General features: G+C 41.7%; 1 protein-coding gene across 2 annotated transcripts; it reads left to right on the top strand.

Annotated features, from left to right (window-relative positions):
• Positions 1-3,721: 3,721 nt before the first annotated feature.
• Upf3b (UPF3B regulator of nonsense mediated mRNA decay) lies at positions 3,722-25,732 on the top strand. 2 transcript variants are annotated; one of them, XM_059250550.1, is made up of 11 exons: positions 3,722-4,001; positions 4,836-4,942; positions 5,107-5,213; positions 7,659-7,757; positions 10,024-10,134; positions 12,836-12,879; positions 13,461-13,643; positions 14,027-14,065; positions 15,953-16,116; positions 16,940-17,240; positions 24,748-25,732. In XM_059250550.1, the coding sequence occupies exons 1-11, from the start codon at positions 3,846-3,848 to the stop codon at positions 24,895-24,897; spliced, it is 1,461 nt and encodes a 486-aa protein (XP_059106533.1). In that variant the 5' UTR covers positions 3,722-3,845; the 3' UTR covers positions 24,898-25,732. The 2 variants fall into 2 exon arrangements, with proteins under 2 accessions (XP_059106533.1, XP_059106534.1); XM_059250551.1 differs by lacking the exon at positions 14,027-14,065 and having other exon boundaries at positions 3,723-4,001.
• Positions 25,733-26,084: the final 352 nt, after the last annotated feature.

Genomic DNA, 26,084 nt, shown 5'->3' with positions numbered 1-26,084 from the left:
AATGTGACTTGAATACCCAGGATCCACAAGGTGAGAAGAGAGAGCAAATTTTTACAGGTTGTCCTCTGACCATCTTGTCTCCAACACTCAACATACATGCAGGCACATACACACAATGTGTAAAACTTTCAAACAGATTTTTTTTTTTTTTTACGTGCCGGCAAGATATGGATAAAGGTGCCTGCTGCCAATTCTGAGTTTGAAGCCTGAGAATCTTGGAGTTGGAAGGAGTGATTCAACTCTGTCTGGGTGTCATCTAATCCCATGGCCTGCAGGCAGCTGCACACAAACCCCCACACCTACACACGACTCCCTGGCACACAAAAATAAATACATTACTTAAAAGACATGTTTTATAAAGGAGTGTGGTGAAATGTCTCAGCTGGTGTATGTGCCTGCTGCCAAGGGTAAACCTCGGAGTTCCTTCTCCGCATTGTGAAAGGAGAACACAAAAGGATGGGCTGTGACAGCTATGTGGTTGCTGGGAATTGGACCCAGGTCTTCTGGAAGAGCAGCCAGGGCTCTTAACCACTGAGACATCTCTCCAGCCCTTTTTGAAGATTATTTATTTATTGTGTGTGCGCCCTGATGCTCAGGAGTAAGGTTAGGGGACAGGGTGCTTCAGACTGGCTCAACTGTCTCTAAGTCCAATGCCAGGGGATCTAACCAACTTCTTCTGGCCTCCACAGGCACTGTACATATGTGGTGCACAAGTATACGTTCAGATAAAAACTCACACTTCAATGAAAATAAATAAAACCTAGTCATGCTCAGGCTTTTTTGCAATAGGCACTGTCTTAGGGTTTCTATTGCTGCCACAAAACACCATGACCAAAAAGCAAGTTGGGGAGAAAAGGGTTTATTTGGCTTACACTTCCACATTGCTGTTCATCACTGAAGGAAGCCAGAACAAGAACTCAAACAGGGCAGGAACCTGGAGGCAGGAGCTGATGCAGAGGCCACTAAGGGGAGCTTCTTACTGGCTTGCTCCCCATGACTTGCTCAGCGTGCTTTCTTATAGACCCCAGGACCAGCAGCCCAGGGATGGTATCATCCACAATGGACTGGCCCCTCCTCCATCAATCACTAATTAAGAAAATGCCCTACAGCTGGATCTCATGGAGGCATTTCCTTAACTGGGGCTCCTTCCTCTCTGATAACTCAAGCTTGTGTCAAGTTAACACACAAAACCAGTGAGTACGAGCACATATAAGATTTTGGTGGTGGTGGTGGTGTGTGTGTAGGCATGGGTCCCAGGGATTGAAGACAGATTATATCTCTCAAGTTAAATCTCTAAAGTTTTTTTTTTTTTTGGTTTTTTGGTTTTTTGGTTTTTCGAGACAGGGTTTCTCTGTGTAGCTTTGGAGCCTTTCCTGGAACTCGCTTTGAAGACCAGGCTGGCCTCGAACTCACAAAGATCCGCCTGCCTCTGCCTCCCGAGTGCTGGGATTAAAGGTGTGTGCCACCACCGCCTGGCCATCTCTAAAGTTTTAGAACAATCTTTCCCCCATTTTTTACATTGTTCAAAGAATGTGTTTTGGAACAAGGTTAAAAGGTTCAAAGTTACAAAGGAGTTGGCAAAACTGATAGATGAGAGAGGTGTCAAAACATGAGATTACATGTCATTTGGGGATTAGGTAGGCACACACTGTCTCTGTATGCAATTTTGTCTGTTAGTTTTGACGTTTCCTGGCTCCTGACTCTGTTAGCTGGAATGACAAAAGCTGGATTTCAGGATGAAGGGCTCCATTCTCCCCTCATGTACTCCCAACTTTCTGTCTTTTTAGTCTACCTCAGAACTGCATAGCATATACTCAGTTTCTAAATTCGTTCTTTCAACATAATAGCATTTTTGCCATAAAATACTTTATTGGGATCTTTTTGACAAAACCAGTTACTTATAAGACAAAATAAATGTTGTCTCTTAGGGAGGAGAACCGTGAAATTTTAGTATCCTACCTAGACTGGTTTGAACTAATGCTCAAACGATCTTCTGGTTCAGTAGCCTAAAGAGTTGCTAGGACAGGTATCTGCCACCACACCCAGCTAATGCTGTCTACCTGGCACATAAATATGCTGGTCTCAGGCCTTTTTTTTTTTTCTTCACAAAGAATATAGTACTACAAAAAAAGGATCTGGCCAACTTCAGATAAAGGCCATTCTTTGTAGCAGCAAAATCCTCAGGCTTTCAGTTCTCAGGTTAGTGCAAGATATAGGTGATGGAAGTGTGGTCTCTAGACCCCATTCTTTCTTCAATTGTAACACACCATGGCTATTTTCAGTCATGGCACTGAGAACTGCCTGCAAGGATCAGGAACTTGCTGCACCAAGGTGAGTTGGTGCTTTGTCCTCTGCAGGTACCAGCAAAAGGCACCGGAGATCCCCCTTCCACCTCAGTCAGGCGTACCAAGAAAATACTTTACTCCTTCTTTCCTTTCTTCACTCCCTCTTTCCTTCCTTCCACAGAAACATCTTGTTGGGTAGTTCAGTCTGGCCTAGAATTCCTGACCCTTCTGATTCAGTTTCCCAAATGCAGGGACTACAGAAACATGCCCCTGCACCTGGCTAATAGTTTATTTTATTGCTCATATTTATGGCATCTTTCACTGTTCACTACCAAGACATAGCACTTCATTCTGTGGATGTATGGCATCTTGCTTGTCAATCACCTGTTAATGGGTATTTGAATTATAGGAGGGGTAATTTACAGTCATTTTTGTACTTTTTAAAATGAAGAGGGTAAACAACAAAATCAAGTTGGGTACTTTCAATACCAGAGGAGAATCCTTTAATTAGAAAAAGAAAAAAGGGTGTGTGTGTGTGTGTGTGTGAAAACAAATCTCATACAATTTTGATTATAACTCCTTGAATTAGTACCATGTTTGTTTCTTGAGTCTCTGTAAATCCTAATTTTATTTATTTATATTCATTTATCTATCTATCTATCTATTTATTTATTTATTGGTTTTTGGAGAGAAGGTTTCCCTGTGTAGCCCTGGCTGTCCTGGAACTCCCTTTGTAGACCAGGCTGGCCTCGACCTCTAAGAGATCTGCTTGCCTCTGCGGAGTGCGCCACAGCCCGGCTAATTTTGTAAAACCTAATCTGTAAATCCTTTTGTCAAAAGAGGCTCTAGCGCCTCTGAAAGCATACTTTAGTTTAAAAAAAAAAACCCAAAACAAAAAAAATTTCCTTATCTATTTATTTATTTACCTATTGATTGTTTGGTTGATATGGGGCTCCACTATCTAGCACTAATTTGCCTGGAACTTGCTAATTAGATCAGACTTTGAACTTGTGATCCTTCACCCTCAGGTTCCCCAGTGATGGGATTACAGGCACCAGCTACCACACGCGGCTCAAATAATAAAAATAATAAAATAAAAAAAAACTTACTAAAATTTAAAGATTAAATGATCATACGTATTTAAAATAAGAGACCCTGAGACAGCTGTATGATTCCCACGTTCTAATCCCAGGCTGGCAGCAGCTTTGCATGTAGGGAGTTGTAGTCCAGGAAAGAGTCGTTTCTAGACAAGATGGCGGAGTTGCTAATGACGCGCGAAGGGGTGGGCCCCGAGGGTATCTGGGCCGCTAGGGGATTGGGCAGCGCGGGGATTAGGCAGGCGGGAAGGAAAGACCAGGTGTTAAAACCTTAACCCGGAGTGAAGCTGGGTGCCCTAAACTCTCGCGAGATCTCAGAGAGCCCAATGGAACGCCGGGCTCTGCTTATCACTAGGGGCATTTGTTAGGGGCGGAGCTCCTGAGGCTTCTGCCCGCGAGTCGTAGGTGCCCGGCGTAAAGGCATTGCAGCTGAGCCACGGCTCTAAGGAGCGTAACCGTGGCCATGAAGGAAGAGAAAGATCACAGGCCTAAGGAGAAGCGAGTGACCCTGTTAACGCCTCAGGGTGCCACAGGCAGTAGCCTTGGGGCTACTGCCGAAGGCGCCAAAGGAGAAGATAAGCAAGATCGTAACAGGGAGAAGAAAGAAGCTTTGAGCAAGGTGCCTATGGGCTGGTGGCCCGAGAGAGGGCGGGACGAGTACACGGATTGGGGAGGGTGGCTGGGAATGGGGCTGTTCTCTTTCTCTCCCGGGTTTCTCTTCTGTTTCTAACTGAATGAAAATTGCTTCGCTCTGTCTCACGCGCCGGTGGAAATAGGATTAGCGGGTTCTGGTCAAGCCCCCGAAGTGCGGGGTGAGGGAAAAGGAGGGCTCCCAGATGAGAAGGGTTTAAGTTAGAGCTACGACTGTGGGGTGGTCATGGGAGAGGGGAGCGGCAGGAAAGATAGGGGAACTTTAATTGGGCTGAATTGCTAAATAGTCCTTGCGACACCAGGGGGTGCGGAGTGAGAGTAATTGTGTAAGTGTTAATGGAGGCGAGTTGGGGAAGTACGTTAAGGGAATTGATGACCTGGAGGGACAGACAGATGGAGGGCGGTGGGGGTAATGTTTTACATAGGTTAAGCCGAATGGGGAGGGGGTTCTTTCAGCGCCTGTTAGATGTGTGAGAGAAACGATTGATACGACATCCACGAAAGACCGGGATTTGTCTACCTGTTTACCAATAGATCCATTTTTTTGTTTTTTGTTTTTTTTTTTTAAATGGGTTTTAAACTGCAGGGTTGCCATTTAAGAGCAGAACCTGACATTGTCAGGTTGCGCCAGACAGTCAGTTGTCATTTCCAAGAGTTTTTATAAACCCGCGTTGGGCTGCAAAAGAATATTTTCAGTGTTTTTATAAGTGCCTTTGTATTTAAAAGCCGATCAAGAGCCATGATTTGGGTATACCAGAAAGTTGACGTGTACTGATTTTATTTTCCCCATTCATTTCCTAAGGTGGTAATTCGAAGATTACCTCCCACTTTGACCAAGGAGCAGCTTCAGGAGCATCTTCAACCTATGCCTGATCATGATTATTTTGAGTTTTTTTCTAATGATACTAGGTAAAAAAAAAAACAAAAAAAAAATTAAAAAACGGGGGTGGAAAACAGTCTTCCGTTCTTTTTATCCTACTCCTTTTCTTTAGTTTCTTTAATATATACATGTTTGTAATTCAGCCAGTCACCTGCAACCATATTCACATAATTGCTTTCCCCCCCCTCTACAGTCTGTATCCTCATATGTATGCCAGAGCATATATCAACTTTAAAAACCAAGAAGACATTCTTTTATTCAGGGACCGATTTGATGGCTATGTGTTTCTTGACAATAAAGGTGAGTCTTCATAAAATTTAGGGGAGTTTGCCATTTTTACATTTAAGAGAATGTGTGCAGCCACTTGTGATAACATGCCTATTATCAACACTGGTGACAGAGGCAGGAAGATGACTACAAGTCTGAGGCCATTCTGGGCTACATAGAATGACTGGAAAGAGAGAGGGTCAGGGAGAGGAAGGGAGGTAAGGAGGGAGGGGGATAGCCGTATACAAAACGATGCTTTCTCCATGCCTATGTAGGTACTTTTTCTAAGCCCTTTTGAGATGAAATGTGCAACATTTAAAGGATTTTTATAATCCTCAGATATTTTTATGAACTTATTTCTTTAGTTTGATCCAGTAAATGAAATTACCACTGATTTCTCCTTATGTGACACTTTAAACTTGTTTTAAATGTTGACTTTCTGCTTCAAAGATATTAATGAATATTCTTTATGTCAATAGTCCTCAGTTAGAGTACTGTTTATCTTTCTCACAAAGTTGTATATAGCTAAAACATCAGATTTGATCTCCCAAGCTGAAGATGTAATGCAGTGATTGATTACGTGTGAGGCCCTGGGTGTGATCCTCAGCACCAGCAAAACACACAAACTCTTGGTATCCAGGATACACAATTTATAACAAAGACAAATTTCTGACTTCACTCTAATCTCACTTTTTATTTGCTATCTGCTACTTGCAATATTTAGCCAGAATGTATCCAAGTTGGCATTTGCCAACTTTCATTTGGTTTTATAATCATAGATAAATGAAAATAGGGTTTCTTGTCTAGTTTTATTATCTCAATTACTTCAAGTTTTTGTATACTAAATCCTTGTTATGGTATATGCCAATAAAAGCTGAAGGCTTGATAACTGTGTTTATCCAACTTGTGTGCACAAAGGGTAAAATAAGGGCTTCTCACTCACTAAAGTCATTCTCCATTACACTCCTCCATGTTTAACTTTGATTAGTTTCCCCAAACTAGCTATTTTTCCTGACCAGCATTTTTATTCTAGCAGATAGCAATGATTTCTCACTTAGTACAGGGGTCCAAGTTGTAATATTTTCATTTCTTTATCCTTTACATCTGGTACAAGTTTTGAGTCTTATCAACTTACTAATTTCTTATTTTTAAATATTTTTTTAAAGATTTATTTATTTGTTAACGTATACAGTGTTCTGCCTGCATGTATGCCTGCAGGCCAGAAGAGGGCACCAGATCTAATTACATATGGTAGTGAGCCACCATGCGGTTGCTGGGAATTGAACTCAAGACCTTTGGAAGAGCAGCCAGGCGGTGGTGGTGCACACCTTTAATCCCAGCACTCGGGAGGCAGAGGCGGATCTCTGTGAGCTCGAGGCCAGCCTGGGCTACCAAGTGAGTTCCAGGAAAGGCGCAAAGCTACAGAGAGAAACCCTGTCTTGAAAAAAAAAAAAGCATGCAGTTCAGTGGGTTTTTTCATAGATTCACAGAGTTGTATAACCATCACCACAATCTAATTTTAGACTGTAATCATCATCCCAATGAGAAACCCCATATTTATTAGCTGTCACCCCCACAACTAGCTCCAAACCATTAGTATCTCCCCATCCCCAGACAGGGTCTCACTCTGTATCCCATGCTGGCCTCAAATTCATGGCAGTCTTGCTCTTGAGTACTGGGATTACAGGGATGTGCTATCGTACTGAGCTCCTGTCTCTAGATTTACCTCATCTAGCTGGGCATTGTATCCCTTTAATCCCAGAGTTTGGGAGGAGGTGGGGACAGGAGGATCAGGGGTTTAAGACAGTGTCAGCTGCAAAGAAAGTTTGAGTCTGGCTGTGGTCATGTGAGGTGTTCTATTTCCAAAGCATTTTTTTTTAAACATTTGCTTTTTTAAGAGATTTCTAATATTTGTTAGTTTAGTTAGGATTTTGGGACCAGAGCTTGCTAAGCAGCCCAGGCTGGCCTTGAACTCAATAACAACCCTCTTGTTTTAACTTTCCTAATGCTAAGATTATAGACACCAAGCCACTATGCCATGCTTTAAAATATTTTGTAATGAAAATTAATTTGTAGATTTTCTTTTCACATATCAAAATGCCACATTTTACAAGCTGAATTTCAGTGAACATTTACTTCTATGCCATATCTTTTATTTGTTGTTGTTGATTGAGATAGGCTCTTTGTGTGTTGCCCAGGCTGGCCTGAAACTCTTGGGCTCATGCAATCTTCCTGCCTCAGTCTTCCCAATGGTTGAGACTATAGGTACATACCACCACACCCAGCTTGCTGTGTCTTTACTTATGTTATCAGTGTTGATTCTATAGTTGTGTTAGTCTAGTTAGGGTTTTGGCATTTGGGAGACTATTCAAATGACTGCCATTTAAGTAGGTCTAGAAAACAGTAGGCTGATTTGCTTGTACTCACTTTTCACATCTTCTTTATTAAAGCAAGGATGGCATTTTTTTCCCTAAACAGGTCAGGAATATCATGCTATCGTAGAATTTGCACCTTTTCAAAAAGCTGCAAAAAAGAAGATTAAGAAAAGAGATACAAAAGTTGGGACTATTGATGATGGTACAGTATAGCTCTGGTTATTGGCTTTTTTTTAGTCCTTTTGCATGATGCTTTTGTGAGTTAGACTCCAATATGTTAAATAGAAAACATATGAGTAAAGTTAATGAGAAATCTTATGCCTATGGAAGCTTTGCTGACTTGTTAGAGTGGGTGTGGATTTTCCACAGTGTTTCTGTTCTCTTTGGCTAGTGGCATTTCATTCCTCCACCACTGAGCAATCTAGTCTTGACCACTGAGCAGTAAGTCATTCTGAGTCTGTTGATTAGGAGATGATAAGAAAAATTAGTTTTTAAACGATATTAACTGCTCCTTGCAGCCTCCTACCATTGCTATGATTTAACTTTTAGTTTCCATTATCTTTCTAAAACAAGGTTTCACCTATGGTTGAAAATATTGTAAAAAGTTTTTGAGATTTATTTATTTTTATTTTATGTATATGGGTATTTTATCTGCATGTATGTCTGTGTGCCTGGCGAAAGGAGAAGCCAGAAGAGGGCGTTGGGTCCCCTGGAACTAGAATTATAGGTGATTATGAGCCACTATGTGGGTGCTTAGAATTAAACCCAGGTCCTCTGAAAGAGCAATCAATGCTCTTAACTACTGAGCCATCTTTAAAAAGCCGCCCAAAACTTTAAAAAATATTGATGTATATAATGGGGATGGGAGGGAATATATAAGTATAGAGTTTAGAAGACAATTTTTAGGAGTTGGTTCTTCCCTTCTACCATTTGGGTCCTGGGGATTGAACTCGGGTCATCAGCAAATGTCTTTACCCCTGAACCATCTTGACAGACACCCCCACCCAAGGGGGAAAAAAACTTTTTTCTTAAAAACAACTTTTTATCTCCAAGTAACTTCATATAAAGCAACTGAAATTGCCAGTCTAATCTAAGCTTTGAATATACAGTTAACAATACATATAGTTATTAAGCTAAACAAATATAGGAATGGAAAACTGGCTTAATTTCCATGTAAGGCAAAACCAACTCCAGATTTTGAGATTTTGGTAACATCATGTTGGCTAACTGTTGTATAACTGTTGTTGTATTGGATAAGGATTTAGCCCCAGTATTTTTTTTATTTTACTTTTTTTTTTAAAGATTTATTTATCATGTATACAGTGTTCTGCCTGCACGTATCCCAGCAGGCCAGAAGAGGGCACCAGATCTCATTATGGATGGTTGTGAGCCACCATATGGTTGCTGGGAACTGAACTCAGGTCCTCTGGAAGAGCAGTCAGTGCTCTTCACCACTGAGCCATTTCTCCAGCCCCTAATTTTATTTTTTTATATGTTTGGGTGTTTTGCCTGCATGTATATCATGTGCATAGGTGGTGCTCTCAGAGGCTAGAAGAAGGTGTTGAATTCCCCTAGAATTGGAGTGACAGAAGGTTGTGAGCCACCACTGGGTTTTGGGAATGGAACCTGGATCCTCTGAAAGAGCAGCCAGTGTTGTTAACCACTTAGCCATCTATCCAACCACCAGCCACAATATTTTTTATATCAGATTGATTTTTTAGAATCACCTTTGTTGAATTTTTGCCTTTTTTTTTATTATAACAAGTACTTTATAAAACAGCAGAGACTTGAGTACACAGCTTTTTATTGATGATATTGCAGATTTTAAATGTGGAAAAGCAAGCAATATAATGACTCAGGTATATTTATTTCTCTTTCTTAGGACAGAGGTATGTAGGAGAGAATTCCAGGAATCACCACAGTCTCCAAAGCCATGTCTAGGACTTGGCCTCTAGTTTATCTTTTTGGAACACCACACTTTCCTATGTTGAGTTTCCATAAAGTGGGGTGTGCCATGCACAAATTGCTTATATGCTGTTAATGAATACTCTATAATTCCTATTTCTCCTATAAGTGTGGCTCTGGGTTCATAGGAGCCTTAGATTTTCTTTTTCTCCTGAGATTCTGGGGCTCAAACCTAGTGCCTCACCCATGCCTAGCAAGTGCTCTAAAACTGAGCTGCCATCCCAGGCCTGGAGCAGTGTTCCACCTCTCGTCAGTGTGTTCTAATGTATGGTCTCTCATTTCTCCTGACTGCTCTGTTACACCAGACTCCCACGGTGGGTATCAGTAATTTGAGTCCCAAGATAGCCCTAGTCATCTAGCTTGTGTGAGTGTTCTGTTTGTTTTTGTTTTTTAAGTCTTCCATTTAGTAGAAAAGTATCTTCTTAAATAAATACCTGTCCTACATAATATATCTTATTGTTGGTTCAAGTCTCTGTTTTCTGGTTCCTTAAATAATCATTTAGATCCAGAATACAGGAAATTTTTGGAGAGTTATGCCACAGACAATGAAAAAATGACATCTACTCCAGAGACATTGCTGGAGGAAATAGAAGCCAAGAATCGAGAATTAATAGGTAAGGAGGAAAAGGATTTTGGCCAGTGGCTTTTTCATCAGCCTCCCTAAGTCTGTGTCCTCCCGCCTGACCTGGTAGCTGTGATCTTGAAGTCATCCCTTCTCTGAGACTGCGACTCTTGGAATGCACAGTTAATAGCTACCTCACAGGATCGGGACACTGCACCCTGGAGACAAGGTTCTAGTGGCTCTCTCAGTGTCACACAGCTGGGATACAAGCATGCAAAGTTGAAAGCTTGTTACGGAATGCCTAGCCGATGGTAAACCTTGGAAGAAAAATTGGTGTCTCCTAGCAGTAAATTCTTATTCCTAAAAATTGACCTGGTTAGCTGGGCGGTGGTGGCGCACGCCTTTAATCCCAGCACTCGGGAGGCAGAGCCAGGCGGATCTCTGTGAGTTCGAGGCCAGCCTGGGCTACCAAGTGAGTTCCAGGAAAGGCGCAAAGCTACACAGAGAAACCCTGTCTCGAAAAACCAAAAAAAAAAAAAACCAAAAATTGACCTGGTAATCTAAAAAACTGAAGTTCATTATTATAAAATTGAAAATCTGGCCACGCGGTGGTGGCACACGCCTTTAGTCCCAGCACTCGGGAGGCAGAGCCAGGCGGATCTCTGTGAGTTCGAGGCCAGCCTGGTCTACTGAGCAAGATCCAGGAAAGTCGCAAAGCTACACAGAGAAACCCTGTCTCGAAAAACCAAAAAAAAAAAAAAATTAAAAAATTTTAGCTTAGATGTTGGTTCTAAGTAGCCAACTCTAACTACTGACATAGTGTTTGACCCAGAATTTCCACTCCTAGGAATTTACCCTGTAAATTTATCCATATATTTGTCCATAATCCTAGCTATTTCGGAAGCGGAGGTAGGAGGATAGAAAGTTAAGGCCTGCCTGAGCTACAGTCTGTTCACGGCCAGTTGGGTAATTTAGTGAGCCAGATGCTGTCTCAAAAATAAAATAAAATAAAACAGAGATGAAACAAAAAACAGTAATGGTGGCATACCCTTGTAACCCCAGCATTCGGGGGTGGGGGTAGAAAAAGAGGGATTAGAGGTTAAGACCATCCTTGGAGAGCTGGGCAGTAGTGCCGCACAGCTTTAATCCTAGTACTTAGGAGGCAGAGACAGGCGGATCTCCAGGTTTGAGGCCAACCTGGTCTATAGAGTGAGTTCTAGGACATCCAGGGCTGTTACACAGAGAAACCCTGTCTTGAAAAAAAAAAAAAGGTCATCCTTGGCTACTTAGTGAGTTCCAGACCAGTCTAAGCCATATTAGACCCTATCTCTAAACAAACAAAAATGAAGTTTAAAAAAAAATAAGTGTTCAAAAAGATGCCATCAAGGCTAATATTGTTCAGCATGTTGAAAAATGAATTTAAATAAATTTCTTTTTTTAAATTCATTTATTTTTATTTTTACTTTGTTCATTTGTTTGTTGTTTTGAGACAGGATCTCTCTGTGGCCCTGGCTGTCCTGGAACTCCAGACTATGCTGGCCTCACAGAGATCACAGATACCCTCCTGCCTCTGTCTCCCTAGTGTGTCACCATGTCCATCCCACTTGTCCTTTGTGAATGTTTATGTGGGGGAGGTATGCGCACAGGGGTGCGGGTGCCGGAAGATGCAGGAGGCTTCAGATCGCCTAAGGCTGGAATTGTGATGTGGCTCCTGAGAGGTGGACTCGGGTCTTCTGCACTAGCAGTAACCACTGAGCTGTCTCTGCAGCCCCCTTAAATAGAATTCCAAAGATTGATTTCTAATAGTGAATATGCAGAATGAGCACATTTCTGGTAGCTTCCTTAGAATCAATTCCAAGAAGTAGAAATAGGGTATCAGGGTGATTAGATGTTTGTAGCACAAACCCCTGCCCTCAGTTTCTTTCCAGTTGAACAAACTTATACTCCTATATAATAAGAATGTACTTATTTGTGTCTTACCAGTTAAAAATTACTCATAAAAACGTTCAGTATTTCTTTTTTAAGATTTTTTTTTTTATGTATACAGATGCTTTGTCTGCATGTATGCCTGCAGACCAGAAGAGGGCATCAGATTGTGAGCTGCCATGTGGGTGCTGGGAACTGAACTCAGGACCTTTAGAAGAGTCCTCTTAACTGCTGAGCCATCTCTCCAACCAGACCATTCAGTATTTCATTATCTTTTTTTTTTAAGATTTATTTATTTATTATCTATACAGTGTTCTGTCCGCATATATGCTTACAAGCCAGAAGACGGCATCAGATCTCATTATGGATGGTTGTGAGCCACCATGTGGGTGCTGGGAATTGAACTCAGGACCTCTGGAAGAACAGCTAGTGCTCTTAACTGCTGAGCCATCTCTCCAGGCCCCCTTTCAGTATTTCAATGAGAGTTTATTCACTTTTTTTTCTTTTTTTTTTTTTTTTTGAGAGGGTCTCATATATCCCAGGCTGGCCACAAACTATGTAACCATATAGCCAAAGATAGTCTCAACTCCTGATCCTCTTGCCTCCACAGTTGTGTGCCACCACACCCAGTTTTATTCACTTTTGAAAAATGTATTTTAAGCCTGCATTTTGAAATAGAATACTATATAACTTGTTTGGATTAATACAGTGGTGAATTTTATAAGGGGTGTAATTTCTCCATCTTGAGTGGGTAGCAGGGGATGACTGAAAGCCAAATGTTTTCTGGGCTTAATAAGCATTATTAATAATCTGCTTATGCTTTATAGCTAAAAGGACAACCCCACTTTTGAGCTTCCTGAAGAACAAGCAGGTGAGTGTTCATTTTTGTAGTTTTCCTGGTTCTTTATTAGTTCACAGTGTATAAACATTTGAGAGCCTTAGGATCCTAGGAGAAGTAGCTGTTTTCTCACAGTTAGCCCTTGAAGATCTAGCTTCTTTGGCCATCGTCATGGTGGTGGTGGGCCTAGGGGCTTACCCTGCAGACCTGGAGAGAGCTTTGTTGTCCCAGAGACATTTGTGATACCCTGAAAGCCTTGGGAATGTACAAAGGGAACCGTGGGAACAGGTCCCAGTCTTGATTCTCCAGAGGATGGATATTAAGGATGTTGTAGAAAGTAGGAAAGAAGCCGGGCGGTGGTGCACGCTTTTAGTCCCAGCACTCAGGAGGCAGAGCCAGGAGGATCTCTGTGAGTTCGAGGCCAGCCTGGTCTATAGAGCGAGATCCAGGACAGGCACCAAAACTACACAGAGAAACCCTGTCTCGAAAAACCAAAAAAAAAAAAAAAAGTAGGAAAGAAGTCAGATGGGTTAGCAGGTACCCATAATGCCTTTGTGGCTAGTGGGGATTTTGTGGTACCTATGTCATTGGAAGGATTGTGTTGGTATTTCTAGAGAATGAGAGAAGAAAAGAGGGAAGAAAGGAGGAGACGAGAAATAGAAAGGAAAAGACAAAGAGAAGAAGAGAGAAGAAAGTGGAAAGAAGAGGAGAAACGAAAAAGAAAAGATATAGAAAAGCTAAAGAAGATAGAGAGAGTTCCAGAAAGGGAAAAAATAAAGGACGAACCAAAGATTAAGGTATGAAAACAATGGAAACGGACTGCATGTCACTGAAAACTGCATGTATCTGTTTATGCATGAGCCTTGTGTTGTTGCAAGTTTTGTTTTGTTTTTGCACTTTTGGGGGTGGGTTATCGAAATAAAGAGATTTCCCATTATATTAATAGTATTAAGTTTTAAGCTTAAAATGACTTAGAAGGATTCAGTAGTTTACCCAATGCTATCGTCCTTCATTGCAGATCTGTTTTGTTCAAGTCACTAATAATGTTTGCTATGTGGGTTGCTAGTCTCTCAGTTTCTGGACTTAGGCTTGGCTTGCATGAATTTGGGGTTTTATTCAGCTTTTCTTTCATAAATGATACATGAAGTTGCCTCATCTGTTTGTTTTCCACTGTCTTCAGGTACACAGGTTTCTGTTACAAGCTGTGAATCAGAAAAATGTAAGGATCAAGTACATGATACAGAGCACCTAGTGTCATGTCGTACACACAGGTCTTAGCTAATAAGAACTTTTGGTGGTGGTGGTAGTGTTCCGTGTTGAAACCCCTTCAGGTTGACTTGGGTCTTTGTGAAAGCTGAGCTATTTGACATCTGTCTTTAAAAGAACACCCCAAACCAGGCATGGTGATTCATTAAGGCAGAAGGGTTTAGTGTGAAGTCAGCCTGGCCTGCAGTTCCAGCACCTACTTCAATAAAATAGGATAGAATAAAAGAGAGGGCACCCAAGTGACCCTGATGCTCTGCTGTGTACCCAGAAGCCTTAGCAATGCAGGTTCAGAGGAAAGTCAGTTTATATAGTGCTTTCTCATCTTTTTATATGCCTCTCCTAACTGGCAGGGAAGAGTACTGACTAATAATACCCTGCCTTAAGTGCTTTCCCTCTCATGTGATTCCCGAGTTACTGTCTTGCATCTAGGAATGTGATCAGCAGGTGCTTATTGCTACATTGCATATAGGAAGAGGAAAACCTGTAGAAAGATCTCAGCCTTGCTGCTTCCTTCCCAAGGGCATGGCTTGGGCAGCCCTTGCTCCAGTGAACATCCCAGAGACATACTCGCAGCTAGACCTTCAGAAAGTCTGAGAGCATCTCACAGATATGACAGCATGGTCACCTTCTTCTACTTTCTGGAAATACAGCAGTTTGGGGGGCTGGGGTTTCCTGAGTCTCCTTTGGACTCATCATTGCTGATACAGGGGAAGGTCCACCTTAATTCCTTCCAGCTGAGTCTCTGTCTACCATGCCACAAATGATTTGACTTGCTCGTCCTCGTGATGAGCAAGACAGACAGAAGGTAGAGCCAGCCATGCTGGAGAGCTTCTCTGATGTTCTTATTAGAGGAATGAACATCTTGGTATCTAATACAGAGATGTTCGTTAGAGAAATAAGAACACTTCAGATGAAACCTGCACATCTGCCCTCGTTTTACTTTGGGACCTTCTTTGTGTCCATTTCGGATTCCCATTTGTAGTGGCTATGTGTGCTGAAGTAGCTCATGCTTAAGTCCTGTGGTTCATTTGCCTTTTGCTTGGTGACTTGCATGATGCCTTCTCCCTGAGATGAACCTCTTATGATGCATTTACTGCGATATTTTGTTTTGCCTAAGAATCTGCCTATCCAACACCTAGCAGGGGTATCTATGATACCTCTTTATAGCAATGATGTCAGAGAGAGTGGCATATGTGGTACTGAGTAGAGATGGAATTTCAACATTCTATTGTATAAGGCTTTGGGATTGTAAAAATCCAATGCCAATAAATACTGCTATTTATCTTTAGTGATAATGTGATTATACCATCATAAATATGTTATTCTCAGGCTTAAGGCAGAATCATTCCCACAATGGATCTCTCCTTTGGTGATCAAGGTATTTGGCATTACAAATTTATACACATAAGAAAAACAAAAACAAAAAAATTGGCTCACATAAAAGTTTGACCTTTAGCCAGGTATGGTGGTACACACTTTTAACTAGCACTAGGGAGACAGATACAGGCAGATTGTAATTTCCTGGCTATCCTGGGCTACATAGTGAGAACCTATCTCAAAACCCCTTCCAAAGAGTCCATTTAAAACCAAAGGAGTCTTGATCCCATTGCCACAGGATGATGAAACCACTTCCCGTGGAAGGAATGATACTTTCACACTACTAGCATCCTTTTAGTAAATCACTATTGTATACTAGTTGTTCGTCTGGAAGTTTGAGAATAATGGCAAAGATAAGGGGCTTCTGTTGTCTAAAGTTAAAATATTTAGTGTATTGTGGGATTTTTGATAGACTCAGAAGGCAATGCCCCATTTACCAAAATAAAAATTTTCTCTTTAAAAGCTGCTCAAGAAACCAGAAAAAGGAGATGAAAAAGAACTTGATAAAAGAGACAAAGCCAAGAAAATGGACAAAGAGAATGTGAACGAAGAAAGAGCCAGTGGGCAAAGTTGTGCTCTGCCCAAGCGTTCTGATGTCGTCGAACTGAGGGACGAAAAGCCGAAGAGGTCAGTCAGCGATTGAGAGCTCTTGGCATGTTTCATCACTAGCCACTGATGAGACGCCATGCACTTTACTTGCGTGGAGTTAAATGATTTGCTGGTTGGACTGGTGTACTCACCTGTAATAGCACTGAGGCTCAGGTAGGAGGATTGCGGGTTTCAAGGGCAGCCCAGATTACATGGTAAGACCTTGTCAAAAAGAAAAGAAGAAGAAGAAAAAAAGGTGAATTGCTTTCTATGGGTGGAGGGAGGAGGAGGAAAGGGTTCAAATATTCTGGTGTCTTCATCTAGGTGAACGACCTTTGGTTTTCCTTTTTTAAAGATTTATTTATATTATTTTCAGTTATGTACATGTGTCTAGTGTGTCTATGTGCACATGTGTGCAAGTGCCCTTGGAGGCCATAGGTGTCAGATCCCCCTGTGGCTGGAGTTACAGGTGGTTGTGAGCTCCTGGTGTGGGTGCTGGCAACCAAACCTGGGTTTTCTGCAAAAGCAATAGGTTCTTAACTGGTGAGCCAGCTCTCCAGCCCTGACTTCCGGTTTTGCTTGTTTTTCTCAAACTACTACTTTTTCCTCAGCTGTAGCAGTGCACCCTCATTAGGGGAGCCAAGTTAGGATCCCAGTGTTTCTGCATTTGCAATTGTAAGATGCTTGAAGGTTCAGTCTCAGGGTCCTTTCTTGGTTCTGTTCTGGTTTTCAGACGGGTCTCAGGTGTTTGAGACCAGCCTATGGTGCTGGGACCTGAGCCCCGGGCATTTCATACATCATCAGGTAAAGCACTCTGTCAGCCGAGCTGTATTTCCAGGTCCCTTGTTTGTTTTCCATGCAGGCCTGAGGAGGAGAGTTTCAGGGACTACAGAGACAGGGAGCGGGATTATGAAAGAGATCAGGAGCGCATGATCCGAGAAAGAGAGAGGCTGAAGCGGCAGGAGGAAGAACGGCGGAGACAGCAGCAGAAGGAGCGCTATGAGAAAGAGAAGGCTTTCAAACGAAAGGAAGAGGAGCTGAAGCGAGAGAAAGAAGCACTTCGAGATAAAGGAAAGAAGAGTGAGAATACAGAGTCAATATGCACCTCAGAAAAAACTGAAAGGAAAGAGGAAGTGGTTAAGAGAGACCGCATAAGGAACAAGGTGCTGCTTTTCAGTTTTTTTATGAGGATTGCTTCCCCCATTCTTACAAGTATAAATGCAAAGGAATGCGCTCTTCCCACCCTAACTAGGTACTGAACCCAGGGCCTTGCAAGCTTTCTGCCAGTGAGCTCCATCCCCAGTCCCTATTGTGGAATTTTCATTTTCTTTTGTTACTTTTTTGTTTGTTTTCGAGACAGGGTCTCTCTGTGTAGTTTTGGTGCCTGTCCTGGATCTCACTCTGTAGCCCAGGCTGGCCTTGAACTCACAGAGATCCACCTGGCTCTGCCTCCCGAGTGCTGGGATTAAAGGCGTGCGCCACCACCGCCGCCACCATCCAGCCTTTTGTTACAATTTATTCATTTATTTTGTGTGTGCATGTACATGAGTGTGTGCAACTGCACATATGTCTCAGTGTATGAGTAACAGTCAGAGGACAATCTGTGAGAGTCATTTCTCTCCTTCCACCATGTAGGTTCTGGGGATTGAACTCAGGTTGTCAAGCTTGGCAGCAAGTGCCTTTATCCGATGAACAGTAATTTTTTTTTTTCAAGACAGGGTTTCTCTGTGTAGTTTTAGAGCCTGTCTTGGATCTTGCTCTGTAGACCAGGCTAGCCTCAAACTCACAGAGATCTGCCTGGCTCTGCCTCCCGAGTGCTGGGATTAAAGCATGTGCCGCCACTACCGCCCAGCCAAACAGTAATTTCTTAATATCCTATTCATTCATATTCAGAGTTTCCCAGTTGCGTCATTAATGTCTTCTTAAATAGGGGCTATGAACAAAGTTCATAGAACGTGTGTGTCTGAAATAGTTAAATTGTGTGTGGTTGAATTCTCTTTTGATCTATCCAATCTCCTTTTGTTTTCCTGACATTGACTTGTTTGTTGCAGAAACCAGTTTGTCTTACGGATCTTCTCAGATCGAAGATCGGCAAATTATAGTATTGTGACCTCATTAACCATATACATCCTATGTGTCTTTTATAGTTAGTAATTAAGTGCTGGTACTGTGATAGACAACTTAGCACTAAAAATTTACAATTAACTAAACAATTTTAAAGTGAAAATAATAGTCAAATCTAGGCTGGCAATCAGCAAACTTTTCTAGAAAGGACCAGCTGGTAAAGATATTAAGCTGTATCAGCCATATAGTCTCTGACATAGCAGCTAAACTTTGTTAAGAAAACAAGCATTATGGTATATAAAAATGATTTTGGAGTTGGGAATATTTCTCAATGGTTAAGAATGCTTGCCTTTCGAGGCCAGCCTGGTCTACAAAGTGAGTTCCAGGAAAGGCACAAAACTACACAGAGAAACCCTGTCTCGAAAAACCAAAAAAAAAAAAAAAAAAAAAAAAAGAGTGCTTGCCTAGACTGTAGGAGGCCCTAGGTTCAATCCTAGCACTGCAAAAAGGAAAAAAAAAATGAATGAATCGAGTAAGGCAGTGTCCCAAGCACGTCTTATTTACTTAAAAACAACAACAACAAAAAAAAAACAAACAAACAAACTTGGGGATGGAGAGATGGCTTAGCAGTTAAGGATGGACATTGCTTTTCCAGGGTCCTGGAGTTCAGTTTCTAGCATCCATGTCAGGCGCTCACAGACACCTATAACTCCAGCCTCTTTAGGCAACTGCACATACATGCACACATGCACACACACACCCCACAGTTAAAAGTAATAAAAATGAATCTTTAAAAGGGCTGGGCATGGTGGTCCACACCTTTAATCCTAGAACTCAGGAGGCAGGAGCAGGTTGACAGGCAGATCTTTACAAATTTGAGGCTAGCCTGGTCTAAACAGTGAGTTTCAGGCCAGCTAAGGCTACATAGTGAGACCCTCTTTCAGAAACAAAAACAAAATAAACAAAACTGGTATGCCCTGATCTAGAGACTTCGAATATACTCACACTCAGTCTTGGACAAGAATATTCTTTTTTTGTTTGTTTGTTTGTTTTTTCGAGACAGGGTTTCTCTGTGTAGCTTTGCACCTTTCCTGGAACTCACTCTGTAGACCAGGCTGGCCTCTAACTCACAGAGATCCGCCTGACTCTGCCTCCCGAGTGCTGGGATTAAAGGCGTGCACCACTACCGCCCGGCTATTAAGTGACCTTTTTTTTGCAAGAATATTCTTAAGCGATGCTGTGTTCCCTTCCCCTTATGTCACAATAGGAAGAATATGCTGCCTGGATATCCTATTTTGTTGTTAGTTGACTTATAAGGACACAGAGTTTTGCTGTGTAACATAGGCTGGTCTTGACCTCATGGCAATCTTGCTTAAGACTCCAGAGTGCTAAAATTACAGATAAGCACCTGTGCTGAATGTGGGTTTCCATTGTTTTAGGACAACAGTTCTTGACCTGTAGGTCATGACCCTTTGGCAAATCTCTATCTCCAAAAAGACTTACATTATGATTCATAACAGTAGCAAAGTGACAGTTATGAGGTAGCAATGAAAATAACTTTATGGTTGGGGGGGTCACCACAACATGAGGAACTGTAGTAAAGGGTCGCAGCATTAGGAAGGTTGGGAACCATTACTTTAGGATGGTGTATGGTTTAGTGGCTCTTGTGAAGCCTGTGCCCACTTGAGGATGTGTACTACTTCCCCTTCTCGTACATGTCTCTCTTTCCCTCCTCTTCATCCCCCCTTTTTATCACTAATGACTTATTTTTAGATGATGATGATGTGTGTGGTAGCTTTGCCTACATGTGTGTCTGTGCACCCTGTGTGCAGTACCTGAGGGGGCAGGAAGAGGCCATCAGATACCATAGACCTGGAGTTACATATATTTGTGATCACCGCATGTGTATTGGAACAGATCCCAAATCCTCTGAAAGAGCAGCCTGTGCTCTTAACTGCTGAGCCATCTTCTTACATCTCCTCTCTTTTCCATTTTTGATTCATTTGTTTGAGACAGAATTTCATGTAACTCATGCTGACCTTAACTACTATATAGCCTAGGATGGCCTTGAACTCCTGATCCTCCTCCTTCCCCATCTCCTCAGTCAGAGGTATGTACCCTTGTGCCTTGCTCATCTCTCCCCCTTTATTTTATTTTATTTTTCCCTGAGACAGGGTTTCTCTGTGTTTTGGTGCCTGTCCTGGATCTTACTCTGTAGACCAGGCTGGCCTTGAACTTACAGAGATCCGCCTGGCTCTGCCTCCCAAGTGCTAGGATTAAAGGTGTGCACTACTGCCACCCGGCTATCTCCCCCTTTGTTAACATACATGCTTAAATCTGTATTTAAATGTTTTTCTTGTCTGGAGAGATGGCTCAGAGGTTAAGAGCACTGGCTACTCTTCCAGAGGTCCTGAGTTCAATTCCCAGCAACCACATGGTGGCTCACAACCATCTGTAATGAGATCTGGCGCCCTCTTCTGGTGTGTAGGAATATATGCAGACAGAAAAACTATACATAATAAAAAAAAATAAATCTTTAAATAAATAAATAAATAAATGTTTTTCCTTTTTCTTTCTTTTTTTTTTTTGTTTTGTTTTTGTTTTTCAAGACAGGGGTTTCTCCATGTAGCCTTGGAGCCTGTCCTGGAACTCGCTTTGTAGACCAGGCTGACCTCGAACTCACAGAAATTCTCCTGTCTCTGCATCCCAAGTGGAGTGCTGGGATTAAAGGCGTACGCCACCACCGCCTGGTTTAAATCTTTTCTTAATAGATCCTCTAAAAAAAAAAAGTCATGATTGAACAATAACAACTGCCCTTATTCTTGAAAATACAAGCTGAAATATTGAAATATTCTTAAATGATTCTGCAAGAAAATAATGTGTGAAAAGAATGTGTACACATACATTAAAGATAGAAAAGGCAAATATGACAAAATGTTACTATTTGGTGAACCCTAGGAGGAGAATATGTGGTATTCATTGCACTAATTTTATAAAATATTTTAGTTGATTTCAAGCTTTTCAAGATAAAGGATTGACAAGAGGCCAGCAAGATGGTTTAGTGGGGAAAGTGCTTGCTGCCAAGCTAGACAATCCGAATTCAATCCCTGGGACCCACATGGTAGAAAGAAAGAATCAACTCCTACAGGTTATTCCTCTGACCTTCATATGATCATGTGTATACCCAAATAAACTTAATTTTTTATAAGTTGAAGAAGCCAGGTATGATGATGCATGCCTGTAATCCTATCCCTCAAGAGGCTGAAGCAGGAGGATTGTGAGTTTGAGACCACCTTGGGCTATATAGTGAGACTTTGTTTTAGAATAAGGGTGAAAAAAACATGAAATATTAATACCATTAGCTTGTTATGCAAGAAAAGGAGATAAACACTTTATTTCTCTTTATTTACCAGTGTTGAGAGTAAAGATTGGTGTCCCAGCAGTATCTAGGGGTTATCATTGTGTCTTGTTTAGTCCTTAAGAACACATAGACTTAGGAATCTTCATTTGTATACTTTCTCCCTTGGTTTTTTGTTTATTTGTTTATAACGTGATCTCATGTAGTCTAGGCTGGTCTCAAATTTAATATGTAGCTGAGGTTAACTTTGAACTTCTGATCTTCCTGACACCACCTCTTGAATGCTGGGAATCAAACCAAGAGCCTTGTACATGCTAAGCAAGTAGTCTACTAACTGAGCCACAGCCTGCACCCCACCTTGTTTTTTGAGACAGGGTTTTGCTACATAAGACAGCCAGGCTAGAACTCAAGGCGATCCTCTTGCCCTGCCCTCTCAACTGCTGGCATTATAGATGGGAGACAGTGCCTACTTTAGACATCTTCATTGCATTCTAACTTGCTATTAGCAGCTCTTTATCCTTGGTGTTCAATTCACTGTGGCTTTGTACACTAGAAGCCCCATTATCTATATCTTGAAATATTATGCAGAGGTCTCAAGTATTTGAACATTTCATCTTGTGAAAGCAGTGAAATATTTTGCTACAGTTACTTAATAGGAATAGTGCTTTAGGGCTGGGGACATAGCTTCTGTTAGAGCACTTGCCTGGCATGTGCATGGCTCTGGGTTCCATCCACAGCACCACATACAGAAGAAGAGTAACACTTTAGGGTTAGCTTTCATAAATCAGGAAGAAAGTTTAAGGAAGGCCTATAATTTTCTGTTGAACTTTGAGGGGATAGGGAGCTCCTTGACCTTGAATAAGAGGTTTGTGCATGCAAAGCTTGTGTTCTACTGAGTCATACACCCCAATTCTTTTTTTTTGTTATTATTATTCTGTTTTACTATTTTTGTGGGTTTGGTTTTCTTATTGTTTTGTTTGAGACATGTAGCCCAGGCTGGCCCCAAACTCAGTATGTAACTAAGGATGACCTCCAACTTCTGATCTTCCTGCCTCTACCTCCCAAGTGTTGCAATTACACACTTGTATCACTATACCTGGTTTATGCTCTGATCGAACCCAGGGCTTCACACATGCTAGACAAGCACTGTATCATGTGAGCGATATCCCCAGCCCACCGCTTGCTAAATTCTTAAAATGGCTTATAAGATTTCTAGGGTCAAACAGTCATAAAGCAAACATAGGACTTGAATTAAGGGTCCAAGGCCACGATTTTGTTGGCTTACTGAGGAATCTGATTCTAAAGTGCCACCTGCTCAGGTGGTGGGTTGTACCTAAATTTGAGCACATGTTTTTAGCCAAGTACAGTAGCAAAGTTGTAGTCCCAACTACTGGGGAGGCTGAGGCAAGGAGATCACGGGAGCCCTAGGAGTTCAAGACCAGCCTGGACAACACAGTGAGATTTTACTTTTTAAAACGTTTGGCAATTTACATAGAGTCTAACCTCATAATTTTCAGGGACATTTCCATGCTTTTTATTTTCAAATTTAATTAATGTGTGTGTGTGTGTGTGTGTGTGTGTGTGTGTGTGTGTGTGTGTACAAGCATACACAACGATGTGTGCAAGTCAATGCAGGAGTTGGCTCTTTCCTTTTTCTTTGTGGTTCCTTTGGATCAAAGTCACCCACTGGGCTATCTCACTGGCCAAAGTTTTCATTCTAAATTAATCTCCATATCTATATCTATTACATATATTGCTGTGCTAGGGATCAAACTCAAGACCTTGTTAGGCAAGCACTCTGCCACTGAGCTAATCCCCAGCCCATCCTAAACATATTTTTAGGTAGTGTTGGTTTTTACAGTGAATTTATTACATGGGACATGGTGGCTTGTGTCTGTAATCCCAGCACTCAGAAGTTTGAGTTAGGAGGATTTCAAATTGAAGGTCAGTCTGGGCTACCTTAGGCCCTGTTCTCCCTCTCCCACCAAAAGGGCAATTTACTGGTGGAGAATGACAAGCAGGTAATTGTTGAGGTTTCTCCAGAGTTTTTTTTCTCCTAGGGCCAAGGATCTAACCCTGGCTTTGCATGGATTAGGCAAGAATCTGTTACTGAGCTACAGCTTAGCCCTTTCTTTGTCTTATTAGTTAGGGTTTCTATTGCTCTGAAGAGACACCATGACCATGGCAACTCTTATAACACATGTAATTGGGTGGCTTACAGTTCAGAGATTCAGTCCATTATCACCATGGTAGGACATGGTGGCGTGCAGGCAGACATGGTGCTGGAGAAGAAGCTGAGAATTCTACATCTTTGATCTGCAGTCAACAGGAAGTGAACTGAGTGTCTTACTGGGCATGGCTTGAGCATATATGACACCTCAAAGCTTGCCCCCACAGTGACACACTTCCTCCAACAAGGCCATACCCACTCCAGCAAAGCCACACCTCCTAATAGTGCCACTCCCTATGAGCTTATGGGGGCTAATTACATTCAAACTACTACACCATTGATTGTTGTAGTTTTGACATTTAAAAAATTAAGAGTTAATTAGGTAATCCTGAGATGGCTTTAAAGGTTAGGCAAATACATTATATGCATGTATGAAATTCTCAAAGAATTAATAAAAATATTTTAAAACTAGGCAGTAGATTTCTCAAAATATTACACCAGACATGTAAGGTAATTCTTAAGTGACTACAAGTTGGGTATGGTGTCGAATGCCTTTAATCCCAGTACTTGGGAGGCAGAAACAGGTGGCTCTTTATTTTTGAGGCCAGCTAGGTCTAGAGAGTGAGTTCTAGGACAGCCAAGTCTACACAGAGAAACCCTGTCTTTTTTTTTTTTTTTTTTTTTTTGAGAAACCCTGTCTTAAGTAAAGAAGTGACAGCAACTGTGGCTGGTGTTGATGGCCTGCAGTCTTACCTACTCGGAAGGCTGAGGCAAGAAGATACTAAGTTCAAGGCCTGCCCGGGGAACTTAGTGATAGTCTGTCTCAGAATAAATAGAAAAAGGGCTGGAAATACAGCTCGGTGGAGCACTTACCCACCATGCACAAGGGTCTAGTTTCAATCCCTCCTTTAAAAATGGTTGCTTTTCAGATACAGGAAATGGGAAGTTATTATGTAGCACACATTCAGGTCTTTGACTTGGTTTTGGAGTATATGGATGTATAATTTAGGGCTCTGAAACCAGCCACGTTAAAGAGGAGTAACAGTGTTGTAACGTGAATATTTTGTTTTTGCTTCAGGATCGTCCAGCAATGCAGCTTTACCAACCAGGAGCTCGAAGCCGAAATCGACTCTGTCCCTCTGATGACAACATCAAGCCTGGAGATTCACCTGTGGACAAAAAGCAGGAAAGTGGTATTAGCCATAGAAAAGAAGGAGGAGAGGAGTGAGAAGTCCCAATGGCCATAGGTGTCCTGACTGTCCAGGCAGCCAAAGAGCACGTATTATGCTATCCAGAAGTGCCTTCAGGGCAGAGGAACAGAGAACAAGAAAAGGAGTCGCTGTGCTGGTGGGATGCACTGCAGAGGAGTGTAGTGTGTCTGAGCAGGAAAAGATTGCAGGCTCAGAATCGGAAGTACAATTTCATTGTTTTTTGCAGTTTTCACAAGTTAATTTTAATGTCTCAGAAAAAGACGGTAGCAAGAACATTGCAAGCAAAAAATGTCAAGTAAGGACTTAACTTTGTATGACACAAGCAGAAAAGGAGCAGGGGCTAAAATCAACAGGTGTTCTTAATCCTGGCTTGGCGCAGCTTAGTTTGAGTGGAGCGGAAGCACACTAAGTCTTGTTGGGCTCGAACTGTTTTGCATTGTTGGTGATAACTGTTGACTCTGTAGTGTAGAAGCAACAAGCATGTAATTGTAGCACAAGTAGAGTGGAGGATAGAGCAAATGATGGCTGATGGAAACGATTTAAATAGTCACGTTAATTCTATATCCTGTGTCTGAAGTTTTTGTAATTATAGCTTGTTTTGTTTACTTCTGTGAACTTAGCATCAAAAAATATTTGTAAATGTCTCGTTTTGCCTTTAGCATTTTCTCCCTATTAATAGGTAAAGTGTAGTCCTTGGTCAGTTGCTGACAATCTAGTCTTTGTTTTATCTTAGGTATGATGACTTGAGTACATACCCTCTCCAGGAAGGAAACTACACCAATATCTGTTAAATGGCAGCTTTCGGTCTTAGCTTGTTTTGTATCGCTGTCAATAAATTTTGACTTCACTCAAGTATGAAGCTACATTTGTTTGTTCAGATACTGACTTATTTGTGGTACTGGGAATAGAACCAAGGGTCTCAAGCCTGCTGGATGTGCAATCTGCCACTCAGCTATAACCTCCAGCCTCAAGCGAAGTGAGTTTATTAACTTTATTAAGTAGCTGTTGCTTTAGAGAAATTAAACATTTGATACTGAATTAATTTCTGGGGAATTTTGAAAGGGGATAAATGATATTAATTTCTGCCTTCAGTTGGCAAGGAGAGGCTTCAACCAGAAAGAGGGGTCAGATCATGGTTCACCATTCTTTTACCATAAGAAACAAAATGAGCCAGGTGGTGGTGGCACACACCTTTAATCCCAGC

The sequence above is a fragment of the Peromyscus eremicus genome, chromosome X (genome assembly GCF_949786415.1).
Source record: "Peromyscus eremicus chromosome X, PerEre_H2_v1, whole genome shotgun sequence".
NCBI lineage: Eukaryota > Metazoa > Chordata > Mammalia > Rodentia > Cricetidae > Peromyscus > Peromyscus eremicus.
The sequence above is the reverse complement of the archived record's forward strand: the minus strand, read 5'-3'. Positions and strand labels throughout refer to the sequence as shown.